At 42.3% G+C, this 22,315-nt stretch overlaps 1 protein-coding gene across 3 annotated transcripts in view; it reads left to right on the top strand.

Annotated features, from left to right (window-relative positions):
• LOC124605379 (chitooligosaccharidolytic beta-N-acetylglucosaminidase) overlaps positions 1-22,315 on the top strand; it is a 223,903-nt gene that overhangs the window by 137,587 nt on the left and 64,001 nt on the right. Inside the window, exon 1 of one of the 3 annotated variants that reach the window (XM_047137015.1) lies at positions 7,295-7,436. The exons of the other annotated variants lie outside the window; for them this stretch is intronic. Within the exon in view, the coding sequence (XP_046992971.1) occupies positions 7,328-7,436 (109 nt within the window). The 5' untranslated portion in view covers positions 7,295-7,327. Of the gene's footprint in view, positions 1-7,294; positions 7,437-22,315 lie in introns of those variants that run through there. 3 annotated transcript variants of the gene reach the window in all.

The raw sequence follows: 22,315 nt of genomic DNA, 5'->3' as shown, positions 1-22,315 counted from the left end.
AGTACAAGTAAAGGAAGAAATCTGAAAATTGTTTATTTGCAATTACATAACAAGAAAAAAATTTTTGGTCATTTTTTATCCGCCTGTCTGTTTGTCCGTCTTTTTCCCTGGAACAATTTGGAGTAACAACACATTTATGTCACATACTACGGTCTATGGTCTCTTGGCGGCGTAAAAATTACAAGCGTGTAAGTAATTGCAATCGTGAGATACGGCCATTTATGTAACATACTTTGATACTCAAAAATTCACTCATCAAAACCTGTAGGGCACTTCCCTTTGACTTAGAGTCATGAAATTTGGCAAAAAGAGCCGTTTTACAGTAAAACCAAAGGAAAAATCCGAAAACTGTTAATCTGTAATTATTAGACACGAAAACAATTTTTTGTCATTTTTTATCTGTCTGTCTGTCTGTCCCCTTTTTCTCTGGAACAGATCCGCGGTTCAAGTTTAAATTTATGCCATATACTGATGTCTGTGGTTCTTGGTGGTCTAAAAATTTTAAGTTTCTAAGTCTATGTAATCAAAAGATTCGGTCATTTATGTCACATATTTTGATACTCGCAAACTCACTCATCAAAACATGTAGGGTACTTCCCGTTGACCTAGAATTATGAAGTTCGGCAAGAAACAAGGTTTCATGGCACACGAAAAAAAAAAGACGTCAGAAGCATAATAGACGAACAGTGATGCATGCAATTATAAACCACAAGTTGCAGTCATGTTTGTATGTACGGGCTAGTGTGAGGAACTATTGTAAAGTTTTTGACACGATCTTCGAAATCCTACGTTCAATATATTGATAATAAGCAGAAATCGTTGAGATTATCGATTCCCAGGACGGATGAAATATAAGCATAATTGAGTTTGTACTACGGAACCCTCAGTGTGAGAGTCGTGCTCGCACTTGGCCATTTTTTCCCCGAAGCAGCTGTTACAGGCGGCAAGAACAAACTGTGTCGCTTACTTTCGAATCCCTGCTGTATATAAAGCAGTGAATGCTGTTTTCCTGGTATGGACTGATAATCAACGCTGTTTCATTTCGGAGGTAACTAGAAAGTTGTCATCTCGTAGAATCGGCTGTACTGACGGTGGTCCGCGTCTTCTCAACATGATATTTCGACATCGTAACTCGGCTTCTTCATCAGGTGTTCCCTGAGACTGGTCTCAGGGAAGACGCGGACCACCGGCAGTACAGCCGATTCTACGAGATGACAACAAATCGCCGGGAGAGTCTTAGAAACTAGAAAGTTGATGTACACACATGGTCAGTTAATGATCTGCAGGTTACTTGACCGTGATGAAATTATTAACAGGTATGTCTTAGGACTGAGAGTAGATGACGAGATTTTTTTGAAGTATCACGTTGAAAACATTGAGCAGAAGCTGAATGCAGCTATCTTCCGCGATAAGAATAACCTCCACTGTCTCTGAGGCCGAAACTCGAAGTCTTGTTTACTTTGCTTACTTCCATTCTTTTCATCTCGTGTGGTGGTGCAACCCTGGTGTCCTCAGCAGGAATATTCTTGGCCCAGGAAAGGGCGATCAGACACATCTGCTGCGTCATTTCGCGGGCTTTGTAAAGAGCGTTTTTCAGGTATCTCGGAATTATAACACTGTCTTTACTGTACGTAATTTTCGTTCATAATATTGCCTCATTCAGAGAGATAGCGACATTTATTCTGCAAGCACTAGACTAAAAAGCGATCTGCACTTGCAGCCAGTGTAAAAAGACACGTTAAGGAAGACCTTCGGGTTTTGATGAAGATCGTTTAAATGCATTAACCCACAATGATCCACGTCATTGTAGTCGAGAACTGGCTAACTGTGATCATTCCATCATCGTGCGACATTTGTATGCAGTGGGGAAGGTTCCGGTTGGCCATATGTGCGTCTCCGCTTCATCAAAAAAATGGTTCACATGGCTCTGAGCACTATGGGACTTAACATCTGTGGTCATCAGTCCCCTAGAGTTAGAACTACTTAAAACTAACCAACCTAAGGACATCACACACATCAAAGCCCAAGGTAGGATTCGAACCTGCCACTGTAGCAGCAGCGCGGTTCCGGACTGAAGCGCCTAGAACCGCTCGGCCACAGAGGCTGGCTCCGCGTCATCAATTGGCTCGTGAACAACATCGATCATTCTTATCTTCTATCATTACTGGTGAAAAGAAAGGAATGAGTTTTCTTTAATTTACGTCTATACTACTGCTAGTGCTACTGCTAACATGATTCGTGCGTATGATGTTATTTACATATATTTGACGATGCTGGTGCTGATTCTGCATTTAACATTTGACGAGACCGCAATGGCTGCAGTACATTAGGACTTTGTTTTTATAAAACAGATCTGACGATGGTCATTATAGGCCGAAACCGGTAATCTGTTAACAAAACGTTTGTGGCCATAGACATAAATTAAAGGAAACTTATTGTATATACGGTAACTGTTTTATTCGCGACAATGTCGCATATTGTGAAGAAAGGAATGGTTGAGCCCAAACAAAGCAGCAATTCCCCGTATAAAGATCTGCGTCCTTCCGCAAAAGGTAATGTTATGCATCTGGTGAAACAGCGACGGTATTACGAATTATTTCCTCAAGGTGTAACCATCACTGCTGACGTATATTGTCAACAACTGAGGCATCTTGCAGATGCCATCCGGAAACAACAACCAGAAAGACTGTGTGAAGAGACGCTACTCCGCGATAAAGCCCGAACGCATTCTGTTAGACGGACATAAAACGCTAAACAGGAGTTGGGTTGGGAAGTCTTTCCGCATCCTCCTTGTTCACCTGATTTTGCGCCCTCAGATTTTCAGCTGTTCCGCTCTCTGTCGAACAGCCTTCAAGAAACGTCGTTTCGGATGAAAATGCGCTTCGAACATGGCTCGACATTTGCCATTTCGCCTTAAAACCACGCGATTTTGACAGTCGTCGAATCGAAAATTTACCCCACCTTTGGCAAACTGCTGTAAATAGTGAAGGAGAATTTAGTATTAATGATCGCGTTTTATTCCCGGGGAAGATCCGGGGCACTAATGTTGACAGTACGGTGAGTAGAGCTGGAGCCATCCTGGAGGGAATGGAACGAGGAAAAATCCCCACCACTACCCGAGATTGAACTCAAGGCTTTCAAGACCGGAGTCTACAGCTCTGCCCGATAGACCACCATGGCAAATTAGAAGATGTTGTAGTCAAAGGAACTGGACAAGTTAGATTTTTTAGGAGACTTCAAGGTTCAAATGGTTCAAATGGCTCTGAGCACTATGGGACGTAACATTGGAGGCCATCAGTCCCCTAGAACTTAAAACTACTTAAGCCTAACTAACTTAAGGACATCACACACATCCATGCCCGAGGCAGGATTCGAACCTGTGACCGTAGTGGTCGCGCGGTTCCAGACTGAAACGCCTAGAACCGCTCGGCCTTAGCGGCGGCAGACTTCAAGGAAAAAGTGTACTCAACTTTATAAGCTCGTATCTGCAAATTCTTTTGCGTGATCTGCTCTTGAGTTCTACCAGTATTTGAAACCTTTGCCACCAAACTAAAGAAAAATATCGAAGAAATTTAGACGTGTGCAGCTAGATTGTTACACTGAGTTCGCATATCAACTCTCTCAATAGACTTGTTGTTTACGATATATACTTGATTTGAACAGTGATCAGTTCAGCGACCACAAGACTGATATTGTGAGCTGACCTTCCCCACCGTTTAAAAAAATTGTGGGTTGTTGTGTAGTATGCATTTTCAAGGTTGTCAGCTACCTCCCCAGATTTTCAGGTCGAAATTCCAGAGCCCTTTCTCGGCCATCTCCCATTCGTTAAAGAAATTCTAAATGTCTTGTTGTTGTAAATATATTTTGGGAAATACTGATCAATTTATGGGGACACACATTCATAACCATCCGCTTATACTGATTTGCGTTTTCCAAATCATTGCAGGCTATTGCTAATATGGTGTCTAACAATCTCGGTACGTAAAAAAAAGATCTGACATAACAGATCGAATACTTATTGCATCGGCAGAGTCGCATCTTGTATTTAGCGTAACTGCCGACTGTTTTTGCAAAACGTTTCCCTGGCTACGCTACAAGTCTTGTGTCATTTCCGATTGCGTAAGAACGATGCCGAAGCTACCGTAAATTACAAACAATTTTTTTAAAAAATTTGACGGGTAGATATTTCTTCGCTCGTGATGAATCCATAGATAAAGTTCTTCTTCGAGTAGAAGGCTTCCTTCGCAGCTCTTAAATTGAATTTCCAAAAAGATTTATTAATTTGTAAGAAAATCTTCCGTTGATCAGTACAGAATTAATTTGTTCTCTCTTTCCTAGTGTTTATCCCGTCGGACGGGATCCTTTGCTTCCATAATTTGGCAATATTTAAAATTTTTCTCAACCATGCCGGATGCTGTTGCTGTCGCCATTTGTCTGTGAATCGTGTATAGTATTTTCTGCGTGTAATCGTATTTTAACTGTTTGTGGACCGAATTTTACGAGGCGGAGATTGGGAACCAGGTCAGTATTTTCCAAAGCGAGAGTGGAAAACCGCCTAAAAGCCACACTCAAGCTAGCTAGTGTAGCACACCAACGGTCACTACCAAATCGCGCGGACTCGATCCGGGACTGGCTCACACCTTCTTTTCTCTCAAGGTAGCGAACTGCGCGTTAAGCTTTTTTAATATGATTTACTTCCTAAACTTAATGTTCAAAGTGGAATGCTAGCACTCTTGTCTAATGTCTCAGTTGTGCTGCCAAAAAGGCTTCAAAGATTATTAACGGGTAAATGAAATTGTCTGTAACAGGCTACTGGTTTCGGAAATGCGTTTTAGAAATATTCGCTGTAGAACGCCTGTGCGTTTGAAGGATCTGAAATATGTCTTTCATATCTCCTATGTATTCCGCAGCCCGCATCTCGTGGTCGTGCGGTAGCGTTCTCGCTTCCCACGCCCGGGTTCCCGGGTTCGATTCCCGGCGGGGTCAGGGATTTTCTCTGCCTCGTGATGGCTGGGTGTTGTGTGCTGTCCTTAGGTTAGGTAGGTTTAAGTAGTTCTAAGTTCTAGGGGACTTATGACCACAGCAGTTGAGTCCCATAGTGCTCAGAGCCATTTGAACCATTTGTATTCCGCAAGAAAGTGAGTTAATGTGGCCATATAGTCACGGGAATCACTGTTTGAGCACGATGTAATCCAGTTTGAATCCTCTCGTGTTTCCAGTCCTTATCAAGTATACCTTCTCCTCTTGTGATTTTTTTAAACAGTGTATTCGGTATTACAATCTGAAATTTATTGTAGAACTCAAGTAGGCTTTCTTCTACCTCATTCCTGCTATCCAGTCCATATTCTGCCGTAACATTGTCTTCTAATCTTCCCCCTCCTACAGCGTTCTAATTAAGTTCAAGTGGCTCTACGCACTATCGTTCAAATGGCTTTGAGCACTATGGGACTTAACATCTGAGGTCATCAGTCCCCTAGACTTAGAACTACTTAAACCTAACTAACCTAAGAAATCACACGCATCCATGCCTAAGGCAGGATTCGAATCTGCGACGGTAGCAGCAGCGCGGCTCCGGACTGACGCGCCTAGAACCGCTCAGCCACAGCGGGCGGCCCTAATTAAGCAATATTATAGATTTTCATATCCCATTACATTCTGAATTACAGCTTCGGTGCCCTCATGTACTTCCTCAACCTCTTCATCTTCTGTTTGAGGTATTGGCATGTATATCTGAACTATTGTTGTTAGCACTGGTTCCGTTTGGGGAAGTAATCCCGAATGTTTCGCTAATTCAGAGATTATAGTGATGCTTTTTCCGCTACAGACCATATACCGTGCCTTCTGCATGCTCATGCTGTTGACTGTTGCTGATTATTCCGCCTCTACGAGCCAGTTTCCTACCCCAAGGGCAAGCCCTGAATCACTGCACGTTCCTGCGTCATCATTGACTAAGCCATTGGCAAAAGGGGAGTGACTCTTTCTACCAGAAGAGTTTAGCAGACATTGTTAATGATTTTTAGGAAGGTTCTACATGACGCGATAACGACAGAACCCGTTAACCTGCTACGGAAACTCTTCATGAGCAGTCGTGTACCACTAGTATGACGTCATATAGTAACGCGTATTATCTATCAAAATATCGGGAATATTCCCAATGGAATATGAGAATTTTTGGCGGTGACATTCCTGCTTTTATCACTTTCAAACATATTAAAATTTTAAAATACCAATTCATAGAGGGAGAATGTGCTTTTCAGAGGGCGAGGTTAAATGTAACTACGAAATATTCAGTGTTTATAAAAAAAATGTTATTGTTGTCATGGCACATTCTTTGGCTCGCTCACAACAAAGGTGTGTCCTACGGACCTATCCGAAACCACGAGCTAATCTAAAGATCAGTATACATGTTACCACAATCTTGATCTGCGGTGAAGAGTGCGATGTTTTGGAAACTTTGACAGATAAAACTAAGACGCGAAACCGGAACCTTGCATTACGCGGGCAGTGCTCTACCGGCTGAGTTAACCGGATACGACTCACAATCCGCCCAAGAGGAGAGGGGTACTGGCGGAAGTAAAGCTCGGAGTGCTCGTCGTCAGTATTCCCTGGATAGCTCAGCTGGGAAGAGTACTGTCCTCGGTTATAATATGGCAGCAAGTTCCAACCTACTTCTTCAAAAATAGTTCAAATAGGCTCTGAGTACTATGGGACTTAACATCTATGGTCATCAGTCCACTAGAACTCAGAACTACTTAAACCTAACTAACCTAAGTACATCTCACACATCCATGCCCGAGGCAGGATTCGAACCTGCGACCGTAGCGGTCGCGCGGTTCCAGACTGTAGCGCCTAGAACCGCTCGGCCACCCCGGCCGGCCTACTTCTTCATTGCGGCACTATGCGTAGTAGGATGCCAGCACCCACACTTCAGTAAATCAGTGCTGCTGATTTAATCTGAAAAATTATTTGTTTATGTGGTGAAAAGAACAGTTCTTGGGACACACCCGATTTTACTTCCGTTTTTGCTGAATATTTGAAACGCAGGTTCTGTCAGCGTTCTTTTAATTTGTATTTGTCCCTCATATCAACTGATACAGTTGTAAGATAAGTGGGACAAGATATGAAGCGCAACAGATGAGCTGATAGCGTTGTGTACACGTTGGCATCGCTTCCACAACAAACCCGCGGCGGCGACGGTGAGGGCAGCTGGCGCGCGTTATCTCGTGTAGCCGACGGGCGAGAGTCGACTCATCGAAGACAGGGCCATCCATATTAGAGCAAGTCACCTGTTGAGACTGCACGTGCGCACGGACTGCGAAATGAAGTGATGGCACCGCCAACGAAGCGTCCCGGCAAGCGACCCTACGCCAAAGTCGCGCCCACCGCGAAGCGTTACAGGTGGACCCTTCTGCTGCCGCAGCGATGGCTGCCTCACGGTACGTCGACGTCGCCGCAGTTACCATGCGTACAGCTGTTGTGTCGTCTGTGACGTCGAAAGCTCGTGGTGATGTGTTCGCGTGCTGTAAAAAATAAACTGGTCTGTTCACGAAACAAGGGCCGGCCGAAGTGGCCGTGCGGTTAAAGGCGCTGCAGTCTGGAACCGCAAGACCGCTACGGTCGCAGGTTCGAATCCTGCCTCGGGCATGGATGTTTGTGATGTCCTTAGGTTAGTTAGGTTTAACTAGTTCTAAGTTCTAGGGGACTAATGACCTCAGCAGTTGAGTCCCATAGTGCTCAGAGCCATTTGAACCATTTTGTTCACGAACAAGAAACTTCGAGTTGTATTTTATAGGAAGGTCGATTTCTCTCCTCCTACATTTTTGAGTGTACACCTGCAACGAAATCGCGTTGTTGTGGCAGTGTCGATGCAGAGTTACGGCATTTTTCCTTCGCTAGCAATGTGCAATGTATCAGCTTTATGTGTGTGCTGGATTGTACTACCTGTAGTTGCAGGCAAGTTAAACGTTCCTTAGTGTTTTCCAAAGGGAGAAAAAGTCCTCGGAAGCTTCTGTTTCTGCTTCGAGTAAACATAGTTAAGGCCACTACACGCGCACCGACCGACCGACAAACTGGACGTGTCTAGGCGTTTTGACCGAGCGACCGACTAACTTACCTTGTCGGGATGACGAGCGTGTAGGCCCACACGACAGCAACCAACCCACCCTCCCCCTCCCCGCCCCACTACACCACCCCCTCCGCTCCCCTCTATACCGTCCCCCCCCCCCATACACCTTCCCCTCCCCTCTCCCCCACCCCCTCCACCACTACCCACCACCTAACAGTTAGTGCCGTGTGTAGCGCTATCGTGTCAACCACCCAACAACAGATCCTCTTTACTCACTAATTCTGGAGAAATTCAAACACTGTAGATACTTGCGGGACACGCGCGAGGAGTGTAGAAATACAGATGGATGAAGTGAAGCGCTTTTTTTACTATCTTTTACGAATCCAGAATGGTTTTGTTTGGGATGTAGAGAGAATAAAAGTCTGTCGACCTTCAGTATTTCTGTTTTTACGTATTATTTCCAGTGCTTATCGCAAATGAATTCTAAAGACCGAATTATTAAAATTCAGTACACGTTAATTCGTAAAATATACTAGCTTTGTTGTTGTTGTTGTTAAAAAAGTCCAGCTTAGATCAAAGCCATCTGTTATGCCGAGCAAAGTGTGGGATAATTTTTACAGTTCTAGCAGTTGCTAACTGCTTAATTTCTTATGTATCTGTTGTTATATTTATTAGATTATGTGCCACACCGCCATATGTAGTCCTCCGCCTGATTTTCTTAAACTTACAAATAATCTTCCATGACGTTTATATGAACGTCATTTGTTTTATTTAATCAACTTTACCGTGGTGTTTCCTCAGGCAATTGTAAATCACGTCCCACGTTCAGGAATCATTTTAGTTACTAACTGTGGGTGTATAACAGCAATGAATTTGAGTTCCTCTTTAACTTCTGTCAGTGACTAGAAATCAAAATGTAGCTGACACCCTCTCCTCGCAGTTTGCAGCCTCTCTCAAGAATGTATTATTTTTATTTAAGAATGGTCTGCCGATGTGCACCAGCTCCGAAATGGAAGATTTGTCAATTCTTAGATAATTACGAAAATTATCGGCTCCCAGATGCTTAGTTAACAGGACATGGGTGAATTTCGTTCCTTGCATTGAATGTGTGTGATATCTTATGGGACTTAACTGCTAAGGTTATCAGTCCCTAAGCTTACACATTACTGAACCTATATTATCCTAAGGACACACACACACACACACACCCATGCCCGAGGGAGGACTCGAGCCTCCGCGGGGACCAGCCGCACAGTCCATGGCTGCAGCGCCTGAGACCGCTCGGCTAATCCCGTTCCTTGCATTACCGACTTCTTTGCGCACAGCTTTTTCTCGGCCTTTTATGGCCTTGTTAGCTTTGAAACAACCAAAGCCAACCCCTATTTTTCTGTGTAAAATAACACGTGCTCTAGTAGAACTTAAACACAATGAACTTAAGATAAATAACAAGTAACAGTGCCACGAAATTGGTCGCTCGCCCGGACAGTCGGCAAGCCGATTAATCAGGGCGTGTCCGGGGTCTTTAGACTTACTACATGTGTGTATGTGGGGAGAGGAGGTGCTGCTCTGACGTCACTGGTCAAAGACGACTACTACTCGTATGGAATATTCCTCTTGACCCGGTGTATGATAGGCGGGTTGTTTCGCATTCGAATTCTGACATTTTAATCCCTCCGTTCTGTGCAAGGTCTCTCTTCTAGGGTATTATTGCAGCCTGTTAGCACACAACTGAAAGTTTGTGCTTCTGCTACAACTTCCACTTCTATCCAACCAGTCTAACGCATTTTTCACGTGATTAAGGATGAGAAATCGTTTCTTTTCCTCTAGTTTAATGTGTTAGATGGGTTTTGTTTTCTTTCTTCTTTATCTTTAGGATGGACAAAAAAGTTTCGTCACAAGTGATATTAATGGACCAAAATGACCAATGATAGAGTTTTTTTTTTTTTAAAAAAAAGAAACATTTCTGCGAAGTTCAAAATGTTTATTTTAATTAATCATAGTCTACGGCACTTTGTGTTGCCACTTTCTGTTGGTGTCATCATTGTAACATTTTTTCTCAATATGCCTTTGAAGTATTACGCGTCCGTGAGCGGATTAGATCCCATGGTGGTTTGGCACTCACCGTTCGCTGGCCTGTAGCTTAATGGAAAACTGTCTATAACCCAGGTAGATCCAAACAAGTTTGTATTTTAATGGCACAGAATTTGACGAGTATTTGCTGTTATTCAGAAGGATTAATTTATTTGCAGAAACAGTATCATTGCGAGAATGCAAACGGTAATTTCGTGAACCACAGAAAGTTAGAAGGCTGTCAGGGAATGTTTGTAGTTTTAAAACACGTTATTGAAAAACGTCACTGGCTTGTTGAAGAAACTATGTTGACTGCTGATTCACTGCTTTGGAAAAATCATAAAAACGGTAATTAAAGTTTGAAACTCTAAAATATGAATTCAGTTTCTCCAGAGAGAGAGATCAATAGCTCTAATAATTCACAGGGTGTTTCAAAATGAATATACGTGTTGTAAGGCTTTGTAGCAATTATTACATTCGCCTTACAAATATAAATAATAGTCCAAATGAAAGGGAAACACTATCATTTTTTCTTACAATTATTCAGTGTGAACACCCCTCACACATAGTCGATAGGCGACTTGTTCCGGAACCTTGATCAATGTGTCAGGAGTAACTGTTGCAATAACACTGTTTCTAATATCGGATAGATCAGCTGATATAGGAGGCACATACAAATGATCGCGTCAGATCGTGTGTGAACATGGAGGTCATGAATAAAATGCTGTGTCAACCGACCCCTTGCGCCCAGTCCACCGGTCGGATGCAACGCTGTTTAACCAGTCGCGTACTGACAAGGGAACCTCCCCATCGCACCCCCGTCAGATTTAGTTATAAGTTGGCACAGTGGATAGGCCTGGAAAAACTGAACACACATCAATCGAGAAAACAGGAAGAAGTTGTGTGGAACTATGAAAAAAATAAGCAAAATATACAAACTGAGTAGTCGATGTGCAAGATAGGCAACATCACGGATGATGTGAGCTCAGGAGCTCCGTGGTCCCGTGGTTAGTGCGAGCAGCTACGGAACGAAAGGTCATTGGTTCAAGTCTTCCCTCAAGTGAAAATTTTAGTTTCTTTATTTTCGCAAAGTTATGATCTGTCCGTTCGTTCACTGACGTCTCTGTTCACTGCCATAAGTTTAGTGTTTGTGTTTTGCGACCGCGCCGCAAAACCGTGCGATTAGTAGACTAAAGGACCGAAAACATTTGATCGCAACAGATCCCTCCACAGGAAAACATGTCTGATATATTCTACACGACACTGGTGACGGCATGTGCGTCACATGACAGGAATATGTTGTCGACCCACCTAACTAGTACACTTGGCGAATGCGTAAAAAGATTCTTCTACCTTGCCCGATTTAGGTTTTCTTGTGATAATCGCTCCCAAAAAAGTGATGAAAACATAAGTTTGTCACATAAACTGAAAATAAAGAATTAAACTTTTCCACTCGCAGGAAGACTCGAACCAAGGATCTCTCGTTCCGCAGCTGCTCACGCCAACCACGGGACCACGGCGCTCCTGAGCTGACACTAACCCGGATGTTGCCTATATTGCGCATGAACTACTCAGTTTGTATATTTTGCTTATTTTTTTCGTAGTTCCACACAACTTATTCCTGTTTTCTCGATTGATGTGTGTTCAGTTTTTCAAGGCCTATCTACTGTGCCAACTTATAACTAAATCTGAGGGGGGTGCGACGGGGAGGTTCCCTTGTGACTTATGCCAGTGAGGCGGTGCATCATCTTGCTCCCAAATAAAGAGGTGTTGTTCAGCTTCTTCCCATTGAGGCACGGGCCATAGCTGTAGCACATCAAGATAAGAAACATCAGTTACAGTTGACTCACCGCAAAAGAAAGGCCCATAAACTTTCCGCGGGGATATTTCTTGGGGCTAAGCGTGAAAGACTCGCACTCGTTCAACACGTTTTTCAGTCCCTCTTTGTCATTCCACACACTTCCCACTGCGCACAGGTATACAAACTGTCTGAATTGCTCTTTCATTTGGTGTATTATTTACAATTGTAAGTTGAACATAATAAATGCTACAACGCCTTAAAACCGGTATGTTCATTTTGAAACACCCTCTATAATAGTTATCTCGCTTAGTTGAAACTTCTTGTGATTTTTTTGTTACTTATGGTAGCATACAATAACATAAAAGATTTATGCTGCAGTCTTTGTCTACAATCTCAGTGAAATAGTACAGACATTATGCTTCGTTGGACGAATCTTGCATTGCGTGGGATCCATGCCAAACAAGAATAACAGGAGATACTGATCGTGTTCAAAGAGGGGAAGCACGAAAAGTCTCAGGTTTGTTTGCCCCCTGGGAGAGGGTCGCAGGGATGCTGAAAAATCTAAACTGGCAAAAGCTTGAAGCCATCAGGTGAGATTAGTCTGACTGGGGAGAAATCACTTATGTGGTTCCCCAACCCTCAATCATAAGTCTACCAATGTTCCTCGATCTTCCGTCTAAAATTCAACAAGCAGAATACTTCTTTTTGCAGATAACATTAGTATTTTACTCAGTCCAAGCATACATACAGAAACAAAAGGAATAGTAAACAATGTTCTTAAAAGTGTCATTGGTTTTCTGCAAATGGTCTCTCTCAATTATAAAAACATACGCCATTTTCAGTTCTGCACATCTAGATGTGCAACACTAATGATAAGTGTCACTCATCGCTAAGAAATAATAAATGGGGTGGAAACTTCAAATTTCTTAGGTGTTCATATTGATGGCTAAGGTGGAAAAAACACTTTTTGGAACTCCTAAAACAACTAAGTTCACCCACCATTTCACTTAAAATCATTGTAAATCTGAGGAAGAAACAAATCGGAAAGTTTACATAGTTTGCATATTTTCATTCAGTAATATCGCATAGAAAAAGTTCTGGGTTGCTCAGAAACGTGCTATAAGAGCAATGTGGTGTACACGCACGATCATCTCGTAGACATGTGTTTAAGGAGTTAGGTGTTTCCTGTACTCCATTACAGTACATATTCCCCCCCCCCCCCCCCTCATGAAGTTTATTGTAAGTAATTCACTGCAGTTTGAAATGAATGATGATGTCCTCTTCCAGTAAATTCGTCCTCAGACAGTTGCCAGCAGGACATTCTCCATTTCTCTGTCGCGAGCATCCTCCTTCATTTGCTTGTAACTTCTTCTCCTATTCACATTTATTAACATTTCAAACATTCATCCTCTCCCTCTTTTTCCTTCTCCTTTTCCCTCTTCAGTGTTGCCTTCAGTGCCTCGATATTTCCTCACCTATGTACTTCCATTACCAGAACACGCTCATGCCTCATGTAACTAACTATAGATGGACTACTCCTGGGGGCGAGGGACTGATCTCGCTGTTTAGTTCTTTAACCCCCCCCCCCCCCCCCCCCCGCCCTCCATCTTCACCAGGCAGGCAGCCAGCCGACCGACTATCTTGTGTCTCCATTGTGACTAATATTTTAGCCGGCCGGTGTGACCATGCGGTTCTAGGCGCTTCAGTCTGGAACCGCGCGACTGCTACGGTCGCAGGTTCGAATCCTGCCTCGGGCATGGATGTGTGTGATGTCCTTAGGTTAGTTAGGTTTCAGTAGTTCTAGAGCCAAATTACAACTGTTCGAAGACTAGTTAAACAATATACATTCGTGATCATCATCATCGTGTTTTGAGTTTTCAGCGAGGTCTACATCATCATCACTAAAAAATTCAAACTTACTAGATGCGTTTTCAGAATCGGAACACCCAACACTTCACTATCTCCATCTCTAGTCCTCTTCTCCGCAACATTTTCAGTTCGTAGAGCAGACAAATGCTACGAAGTAATGCACCAAAATAAACGTGTGCTTATCACAAGGTCTGTTACACACCGAAAGAATAACAATTCGTGTCAACAACAGCAAATTACATAACATATGCTAATTAAATGAAACAAGAAGTTTACTGTTACCAGTCACTGTTTATTTATCTCCACGACGCGTTTCAAAGGGTTCAACCCCCATCATCAGATGGATTTACATTTGTTAATATGACATTTGTGTGTGTTGCGTTACGATTTTTTGGAGGAACTGTTTCTCCACTAGACAGTGCCACAAGTTCCTCTAAAAAAATCGTAACACAACACAAACGAATATCATACTAACAAATGTAAATCCACCTGATGATGGAGGCTTAAATCTTTGAAACGCGCCGTGGAAATAAACAAACAGTGACTGGTACAGTAAACTTGTTGTTTCGGACGGTTCTAGGCGCTTCAGTCCGGAACCGCGCTGCTACTACGGTCGCAGGTTCGAATCTTGCCTCGGGCATGGATGTGTGTGATGTCCTTAGCTTAGTTAGGCTTAAGTAGTTCTAAGTCTAGGGGACTGATGACCTCAAATGTTATGTCCCATAGAGCTTAGAGCAATTTGAACCATTTTGAACTTGTTGTTTCATTTAATGTCGATAACAGTCACGGTAAAGGCTAACCTAAAATGTTCGCATTTAAAGATAATAGATGCACCGAGACAGACGTCTTGTTGTTTAAAAATTGCTTCTAACCACACTAGCTTGCGAGGCCCGTACGGGAGAAACCGTGGACCAGCATTCAACAGAAAGCTATGGGTAAATTTTTATAATTATTTTCCAAAATTATGACTAACAAGACAAATTAGGAAGTCCTAAAATTTCATTAAAATAAAATGTCTAGTTACTAATAGAGAAGATAATAAAAGTAAGACTGTCCTCCGAGGCCCAAGGGTAGTTAAAGAGTTAACTCCCTTTACCCTGAATGAACTACTTGCTCGAATTCTTTGCAGCGTCAAAGTAACACAAGCCGCTATTTGGGGCGCCAAGCTAATGGCGCCCAAATATAAGATTTTGTAGGCAGTGCGTGTCACAATCAGTAGCGACACGTATGAAAGGGTTCAAAGGACCAAAGGGGTCAAATGATAAATCGCTTGTGTGGGAAGAATGTTCTGGAACCGGTCATCATTCATGAGGAAGAAGGGAAAGAAAAATGATTACCCTAGCTGTTTATCTAACGTTCGCTGCCTATTCTTGGAGCAGGATGCACCGTTGGAGGAATGCGTCTGTGTTCTTAGAGGTCCAAAAGTACATATTTTTAAAAACACGCTCTCCACTTGGATTAATTTATTCTGTTGAAGCAGTGCTTCTGTGTAAAGCAAACAAAGGTAAACAATATACACTATTTAATTCAGAGTCCATCGAGTGATTTCCATTCTTTAGCGCTTGTTGTCGATCGCTAATTTAGGTAAGAGTAAAAACACGTTGCTCAGACGCGTGGGAATCCGAAAGAGTTATGGTGCTTTTCGGACGGTTTTTACAACTATTTTTCGGCGTCGCTCGAACACTTTCGATGTTATGAGGAGTTCGAATGCTGGTAGATCTTTCCCATGGCCTGTCCACTTTAAAATCATCAGCATTGTTTCTTATATGTCATGAATTGTGTTGAATGATGGTGCTAAATGTGCAACGGAACGACCTTTGTATAAATTCTACATTTCATTTAATTAAATAAATCTTTTATCGTCTTGTTAAAGACATTTCTGTCCGCCATCTTGGAATGGTTGAAAATTAGTGCTCAGAAACAGAATTTGAATATCTACAGGATTAGCATAGCGCACTGCGCATGCTACCAATTTAAAACTTTGGTATAACGGTGTTTGTTTACATTTTGTACTAACACCAATCTTTAATGTTTCACTTATCTGCCCTATATTTACAGCCTTATCATTAACAGTAGTGATGAATACTTGTCGCCGTTACGGACGCAAGTCGAAATACGTGAAAGGAGGAACAGTTACTTTTCATAGATAAGTAGTACTGTTACATGCCTAGGAGACAATACAGGGTGGGCCAAAAGTCGCTACCCATCGTAACTTAATTAGAATTAAAAAAAAAAAAACTCATCACTCACAATTATCTTAGAAAACAACACACTATCACCCTCTTTTAATTCATTAACAATGCCTCAGAAAATTGAAGCCCACGATGAAGATTGTATGAGGTGCATTCAAGTTCTAAGGCCTCCGATTTTTTTTCTCGGGACTGGAAAGAGATAGAAACACGCGCATTGTTTTAAAATGAGGCCGCGTTCATTGTCAATACGTCCCAGAGATGGCAGCACCGTACGGCATATGGAATTTTACCGCCATCGGCGAGAATGAGAACTGTTTTAAATACTTAAAATGGCGACGTTTTCCTTACTTGAACAGCGTGCAAACATTCGTTTTCTGAATTTGTGTGGTGTGAAACCAATTGAAATTCATCGACAGTTGAAGGAGACATGTGGTGATGGAGTTATGGATGTGTCAAAAGTGCGTTTGTGGGTGCGACAGTTTAATGAAGGCAGAACATCGTGTGACAAGAAACTGATACAACCTCGGGCTCGCACAAGCCGGTCTGACGACTTGATCGAGAAAGTGGAGAGAATTGTTTTGGGGGATCGTTGAATGACTGTTGAACAGATTGCCTCCAGAGTTGGCATTTCTGTGGGTTCTGTGCACACAATCCTGCATGACGACCTGAAAATGCGAAAAGTGTCATCCAGGTGGGTGCCACGAATGCTGACAGACATCCACATGGCTGCCCGTGTGGCATGTTGCCAAGCAATGTTGACGCGCAATGACAGCATGAATGGGACTTTCTTTTCGTCGGTTGTGACAATGGATGAGACGTGGATGCCATTTTTCAATCCAGAAACAAAGCGCCAGTCAGCTCAATGGAAGCACACAGATTCACCGCCACCACAAAAATTTCGGGTAACCGCCAGTGCTGAAAAAATGATGGTGTCCATGTTCTGGGACAGCGAGGGCGTAATCCTTACCCATTGCGTTCCAAAGGGCACTACGGTAACAGGTGCATCCTACGAAAATGTTTTGAAGAACGAATTCCTTCCTGCACTGCAACAAAAACGTCCGGGAAGGGCTGCGTGTGTGCTGTTTCACCAAGACAACGCACCAGCACATCGAGCTAACGTTACGCAACAGTTTCTTCGTGATAACAACTTTGAAGTGATTCCTCATGTTCCCTACTCACCTGACCTTGCTCCTAGTGACTTTTGGCTTTTTCCAATAATGAAAGACACTCTCCGTGGCCGCACGTTCACCAGCCGTGCTGCTATTGCCTCAGCGATTTTCCAGTGGTCAAAACAGACTCCTAAAGAAGCCTTCGCCGCTGCCATGGAATCATGGCGTCAGCGTTGAGAAAAATGTGTACGTCTGTAGGGTGATTACGTCGAGAAGTAACGCCAGTTTCATCGATTTCGGGTGAATAGTTAATTAGAAAAAAAATCGGAGGCCTTAGAACTTGAATGCACCTCGTATTCCAATAGCCCGTGTATAAGACGGGGTACGTAATTTCTGGATTTGGCCTTATGTAAAACTTTCTGCACAGAAGTTTTAGAAATATCCCGTTCGAGAGAGAGCCTATGAGTAGACTTTTTAGGGCTCTGGATGACCGCTTGTAAAACTTTTAAGCTTAGTTTCATCACTTATTGATAGCCTGCCTGACCTGGGTGATCCGCTGCAAATCCATTTTTCACAAAATGTTTTCGTAATTTGCAGACAGGCTTCTTTGTAACTGAAGTAGTGTTGAAATTATTATTCCACTTATTCATTGTTCAATTATAACCATCTTTGTACAACGTGTTTGTAGCAAAAGCTCTCTCTACGTCGGAAAAAAATTAAAAACAGGTTAGAAACAACTAGAAACAGAGTTAGAAATGTTTAAATTAATAACAGTGCAGTCTAGTGTTTGTGCATGTAATTAACTGAAAAAGTATAGCAATCAACTGTGATGTTTTCAAATAATATGTTTTCAATGTACGCCGATCGTGGTCTAGTGGCTAGCGTTGCTACCTCTGGATCACGGGGTCCCGGGTTTGATTCCCGGCCGGGTTGGGATTTTCTCTGCCTGGGGACTGAGTGTTTGTGTTGTCCTCATCGTTCCATCATCATTCGTGAAAGTGGCTAGATTGCACTGTGTACAGACTGGGAATTTGAACGGGCGCTGTGACCGTGCAGTTGAGCGCCCCACAAACCAAATATCATCATCAATTTGTTTTCAGTGGGCTAAGATGGGTAGTGACTTTCGGCCCACGCCTTAAATGCACGCTACAAAAATACTTTTCTGCCCTCGTGAATGCTCACTTCATACATTTCCTTACTCAATGCTCAGAGAGAGAAGGAACTATTTTCCATGAACTGAACTGCCACTGAAGCCAGCTTGATTAACGAAAATTCATAATACGAACAATCTAGAAAACAAATACTAGATGATATTTCTTGCTGCCAGAAAACTGCTCAGTGAGTCCATAGAATCTGTAACAGAATTTCTGATTTTATTATTACTTAAGAATTCCTTTGTTTCATGGGGATACGAACATGATTTGCCAGTCTGGTCAATTATCACCATTACGTTGCCAAAATATTTAGGGTGTATAACTTTGAGCAACAGAAAAGTGCAAAACAGGAGTCAATTGATGGTTGGGAATCAATGACAAGTCTAAAAACAGATCCGATTTAGAAGAAAGTGAATGTATAACAAGCATAAGGAATTAAGGAATCTAATATCGAGAAATAAACAGCAAATCCATTACAAATTTCAGCAATTGAGAATGGCATTTGATGAGAAAATCAGACGGTATTCTCGAAATAGCAAGGGTGCCTTATCTTAACGACACAAGAGTTAACGACTTTGTCTACCGACGGAGAAATCGTTAGGCTGTTTTCCATGTAGCTAAGAAATATTTTCACTCGTATAAACGACTTGTAAGGCTTTGTTCCTCATTCCCTGCCCGTGTTACAGCCACCATTTGAGTGTACGGAACAGTTGAGGTAGCACGGATGTGATACGTGGAAACGGACAACAGGCTTACCTGAAGTACAACCTTCGAACTAATGAAACGCTGTTTAATGACCGACAGTGAACTACGAGAATACCTGCGCGTTTTAGAAGGGCCCAGTCCGCTCTGTAAGTATGCGCTTTGTTGCTTTAAGCAAGGCGTGAACCGAGAGCACTTGGTTTACCGTGGTTTTATAACTGCCTTCTCGTCGGCGCCCTTGACTGGATCCTCATTTATGGCCAGGTTTAGCGCGGACTAATGTTTAATTCCTGGTGTGTAGTGTTACTCATTTTCTCATTTCAAATATTTGTTGTTTTGACATTTTAAAGCCCGGGAATTAATGAAAATCCGTAGGTAAACATGTAGATTGGTTGGGGAACTTTTAAAAGTCGCAGGGGACACTTCTATGCAGTTTATCCGTCGAAAGCGTCGCGTACGTGATTCTGATTTACAGGTAAATTTTCATTCGGTGGTGAGTACTGGGTCTTCTACCGTAACACTGCAATCGTCTAACAGTGACAAACTCGACTGAGCTAAGGGTATATACAAAAAATCCGCGTCGTCCTCCGTTGTCTCAAATTTCTCGGCCTTCAATAGGTATTCAATTATGATCGTATATAATATCCATGTCCTAATAGTAAAAATTGGAAGTATAAACCGGTATACATATTACAGGCATACAAAAGGACTTTAAAAGAGAAGAAAAATCACTGACAATTAGGTTTTGTTGATCGCTTGACTACTTGGTTGATTATTGCATGTGGTTGCTTAGGAGTGAAATTAAAAATGATTTGTTGCGACCAAGGGAAAGTAGTTTCGTCCAGCCACAAATGTGAGGTCTTTGATTGCTCTGGGAGAAGGTTCATCAAACCAGAACACATGAAATATTAGTTCACTTTGTTACATGAATTAATAAAAGTTTTTCTTAACTTTGACACTCTTTTTTGCCAAAGGAGAACAGGATAATTTACAACTGTTACGGACTAACAAAGCTTCACTTGATGCACTAATTAACAATCTGTTCTCTTGAGGTACAATGTTCAGCCTTAACAACACTAAAAGTTCATCTGAAACTATAACTACTCGTTGGTCGTAGGCGATGTTGCCTGCTGTTGGAGCTGAGGTTTCGAAGTGGGCAGATCTCTTGCATTCTCAACACTATATTGACCTCAGCGCGAGGGCGCTACCATTGCTGAGAGGGAGGTGTGGTCTTCTGGAGCGCCTCCGGTACACCACAGCGGATTACAGTGATCCCTCAGTAACGTGTGTCGTGTCGATTCGCGTTGCAGACGTTGCTGTGGCACTCTGATCTCTGGACGATACCACATATTTGTTATAAACTCACCATATTATTTTTCTGTCAACATTTCGAAATTTGGGAGAACTTAGAGCTTTTAAGTCCAGTTTGGAAGAGATATTGATACGATGTCTATATGAGTCTATATAAAGAGCCTCACGCAGTAGGATAACTTCTCTGAGCATAATTTTAGGCAGCATTCAACATTTTTGTGCCATGTCGTTGGAGAGCCGTGGAATTAGATTCATTTTGTCGCCCTCTTGATGCACCACGGTGTAATAATAGTTTCAGCGTTGGAAAGTTTAAAGTGAACTATGTATTCTGCAAGAAAAGTGAAGTCAAATGTTAGTCTTCAATGATAAGAGAGCCAGAACATAGCTAGAACCGTCTTTTGCTGTCTTGCTGTAAACGTGCTATACGAATGCACTGAGGCGACGTATCACCCTGTTGTTGTTAGGATTCACAGATGGTTACACGATCATAGTGTAAACAGCTAATCCAAGGTTTTTTTTTTGCAAAGCAACATTAGCATATGTTTTTCTTGTTGTTAGATATGATTTGATTACCAATTTCCTTAAGAGTGATTAGATTTCGTCTATGCCATTCTGTGAATGTAGGTCTTATTGTGGTTCAGAAGCGTTGTGTGTGTGTGTGTGTGTGTGTGTGTGTGTGTGTGTGTGTGTGTGTGTGTGTGTAGGCGCGCGCGCGCGCGCGAACTGCAGCTTCTATGCCCCTGACTCTTCATACTGGCTACTGGCTCAAATGCTAGTTCCGCAGGGACCACACTCGTAGTGCAGATTTTAAGAGGCCATCAAGTAATTGTTCCATTTTTGAAAGTATTAACGTTAAACAATATCGTTTTTGTCCTCAGAAACAATTTGCATTTCGTAGTGCAGCTTAGGTCATAAGCGATTAAATGTTGCTAAACAGGTAAACTTATGCAAAGTGCACGGTCCTAGTTGTGAGTTGCTTATCTAACGGCTTCCAGGAGCAACAGAGAGTTTGATTTTCAGTGTTTCATGACAGCTACTTATCGAATTTAAAAATTTAAAGTGCTGTCGTAATCTACTCATTAAGAGAGGTAATCCTATGTTAAAGATTCAACACCGTAAGGCGAGTATCGCAGTTAGAAACTGGTTATATGTCTTGAGAGAGGGTAACTCCCGATACGCAAAGTACCCACAATACGTTCATTCAGTATTTGAGAATAAGAGCACTTTGCGATTTTCAGCAAACTTCAGAGGCAATATGAAAACTTTTAAGAACTTCTTCTCGCTTACATGTTTAGCGTCAGATATTTAATGTATTAATTCAGTCGTAAAGTATTCAGACATTTGAAGCTGTTTTATACAAGAGAGTGCGATTCGGCAAAGGCTCGGGAGTTGTGGGTTTCCTGGTCTGTGCGTAAACTGGATGGTGTAACTACGGTTAAGTGTATCCGTCAAAGATTCTCGTACTTCGTATCTTGCCCAACTGCAATATGGCAGCAACAAAAAGCCGCTAGAATGCAGAAGAAAATACTTTGTTCCTGGAGAACAACAGAATGAATTGTTACAAAACTAGTTGAAAAAAGAAAATTCCGTTGTATACTCTCATATGATACGGATTTTGACAAGTTGATTAGAAAATTTGTTCTGCCTTACTTTAGTTATACGCTGGTAAACCCCCGAGTCCTTATCACTTGCTGCCATTACCTGTGGACCGTCTAAAATACGTGGTTTCTTGAAAGCTAGAATTCGTGTGTCCAAATAAGTAGTTGGAATTCCAAACATTCTGAGGTTTATTGAACTTTCCGCTTGAAATATACATATTTTTGTGTTGCTAGTGTTAAATTTGAATCCACAGATGAAACTTCAGTTTAATACACATGTCAAAAAGAGATTTTCGTCACCCCAGTTCCCAGAACTCCTGAAGATAGACGTCCCTTTGACTGAAGATAGACGTCCCTTTGACTGTTCAGAAATGTCACTAAACCCGCCCAAAGAGGTAAACAACCATGCATGAGCAGCGCCTATTAGACGGAGGGGATCCGACA

This window comes from Schistocerca americana, chromosome 3 (genome assembly GCF_021461395.2).
Source record: "Schistocerca americana isolate TAMUIC-IGC-003095 chromosome 3, iqSchAmer2.1, whole genome shotgun sequence".
NCBI lineage: Eukaryota > Metazoa > Arthropoda > Insecta > Orthoptera > Acrididae > Schistocerca > Schistocerca americana.
The sequence above is the reverse complement of the archived record's forward strand: the minus strand, read 5'-3'. Positions and strand labels throughout refer to the sequence as shown.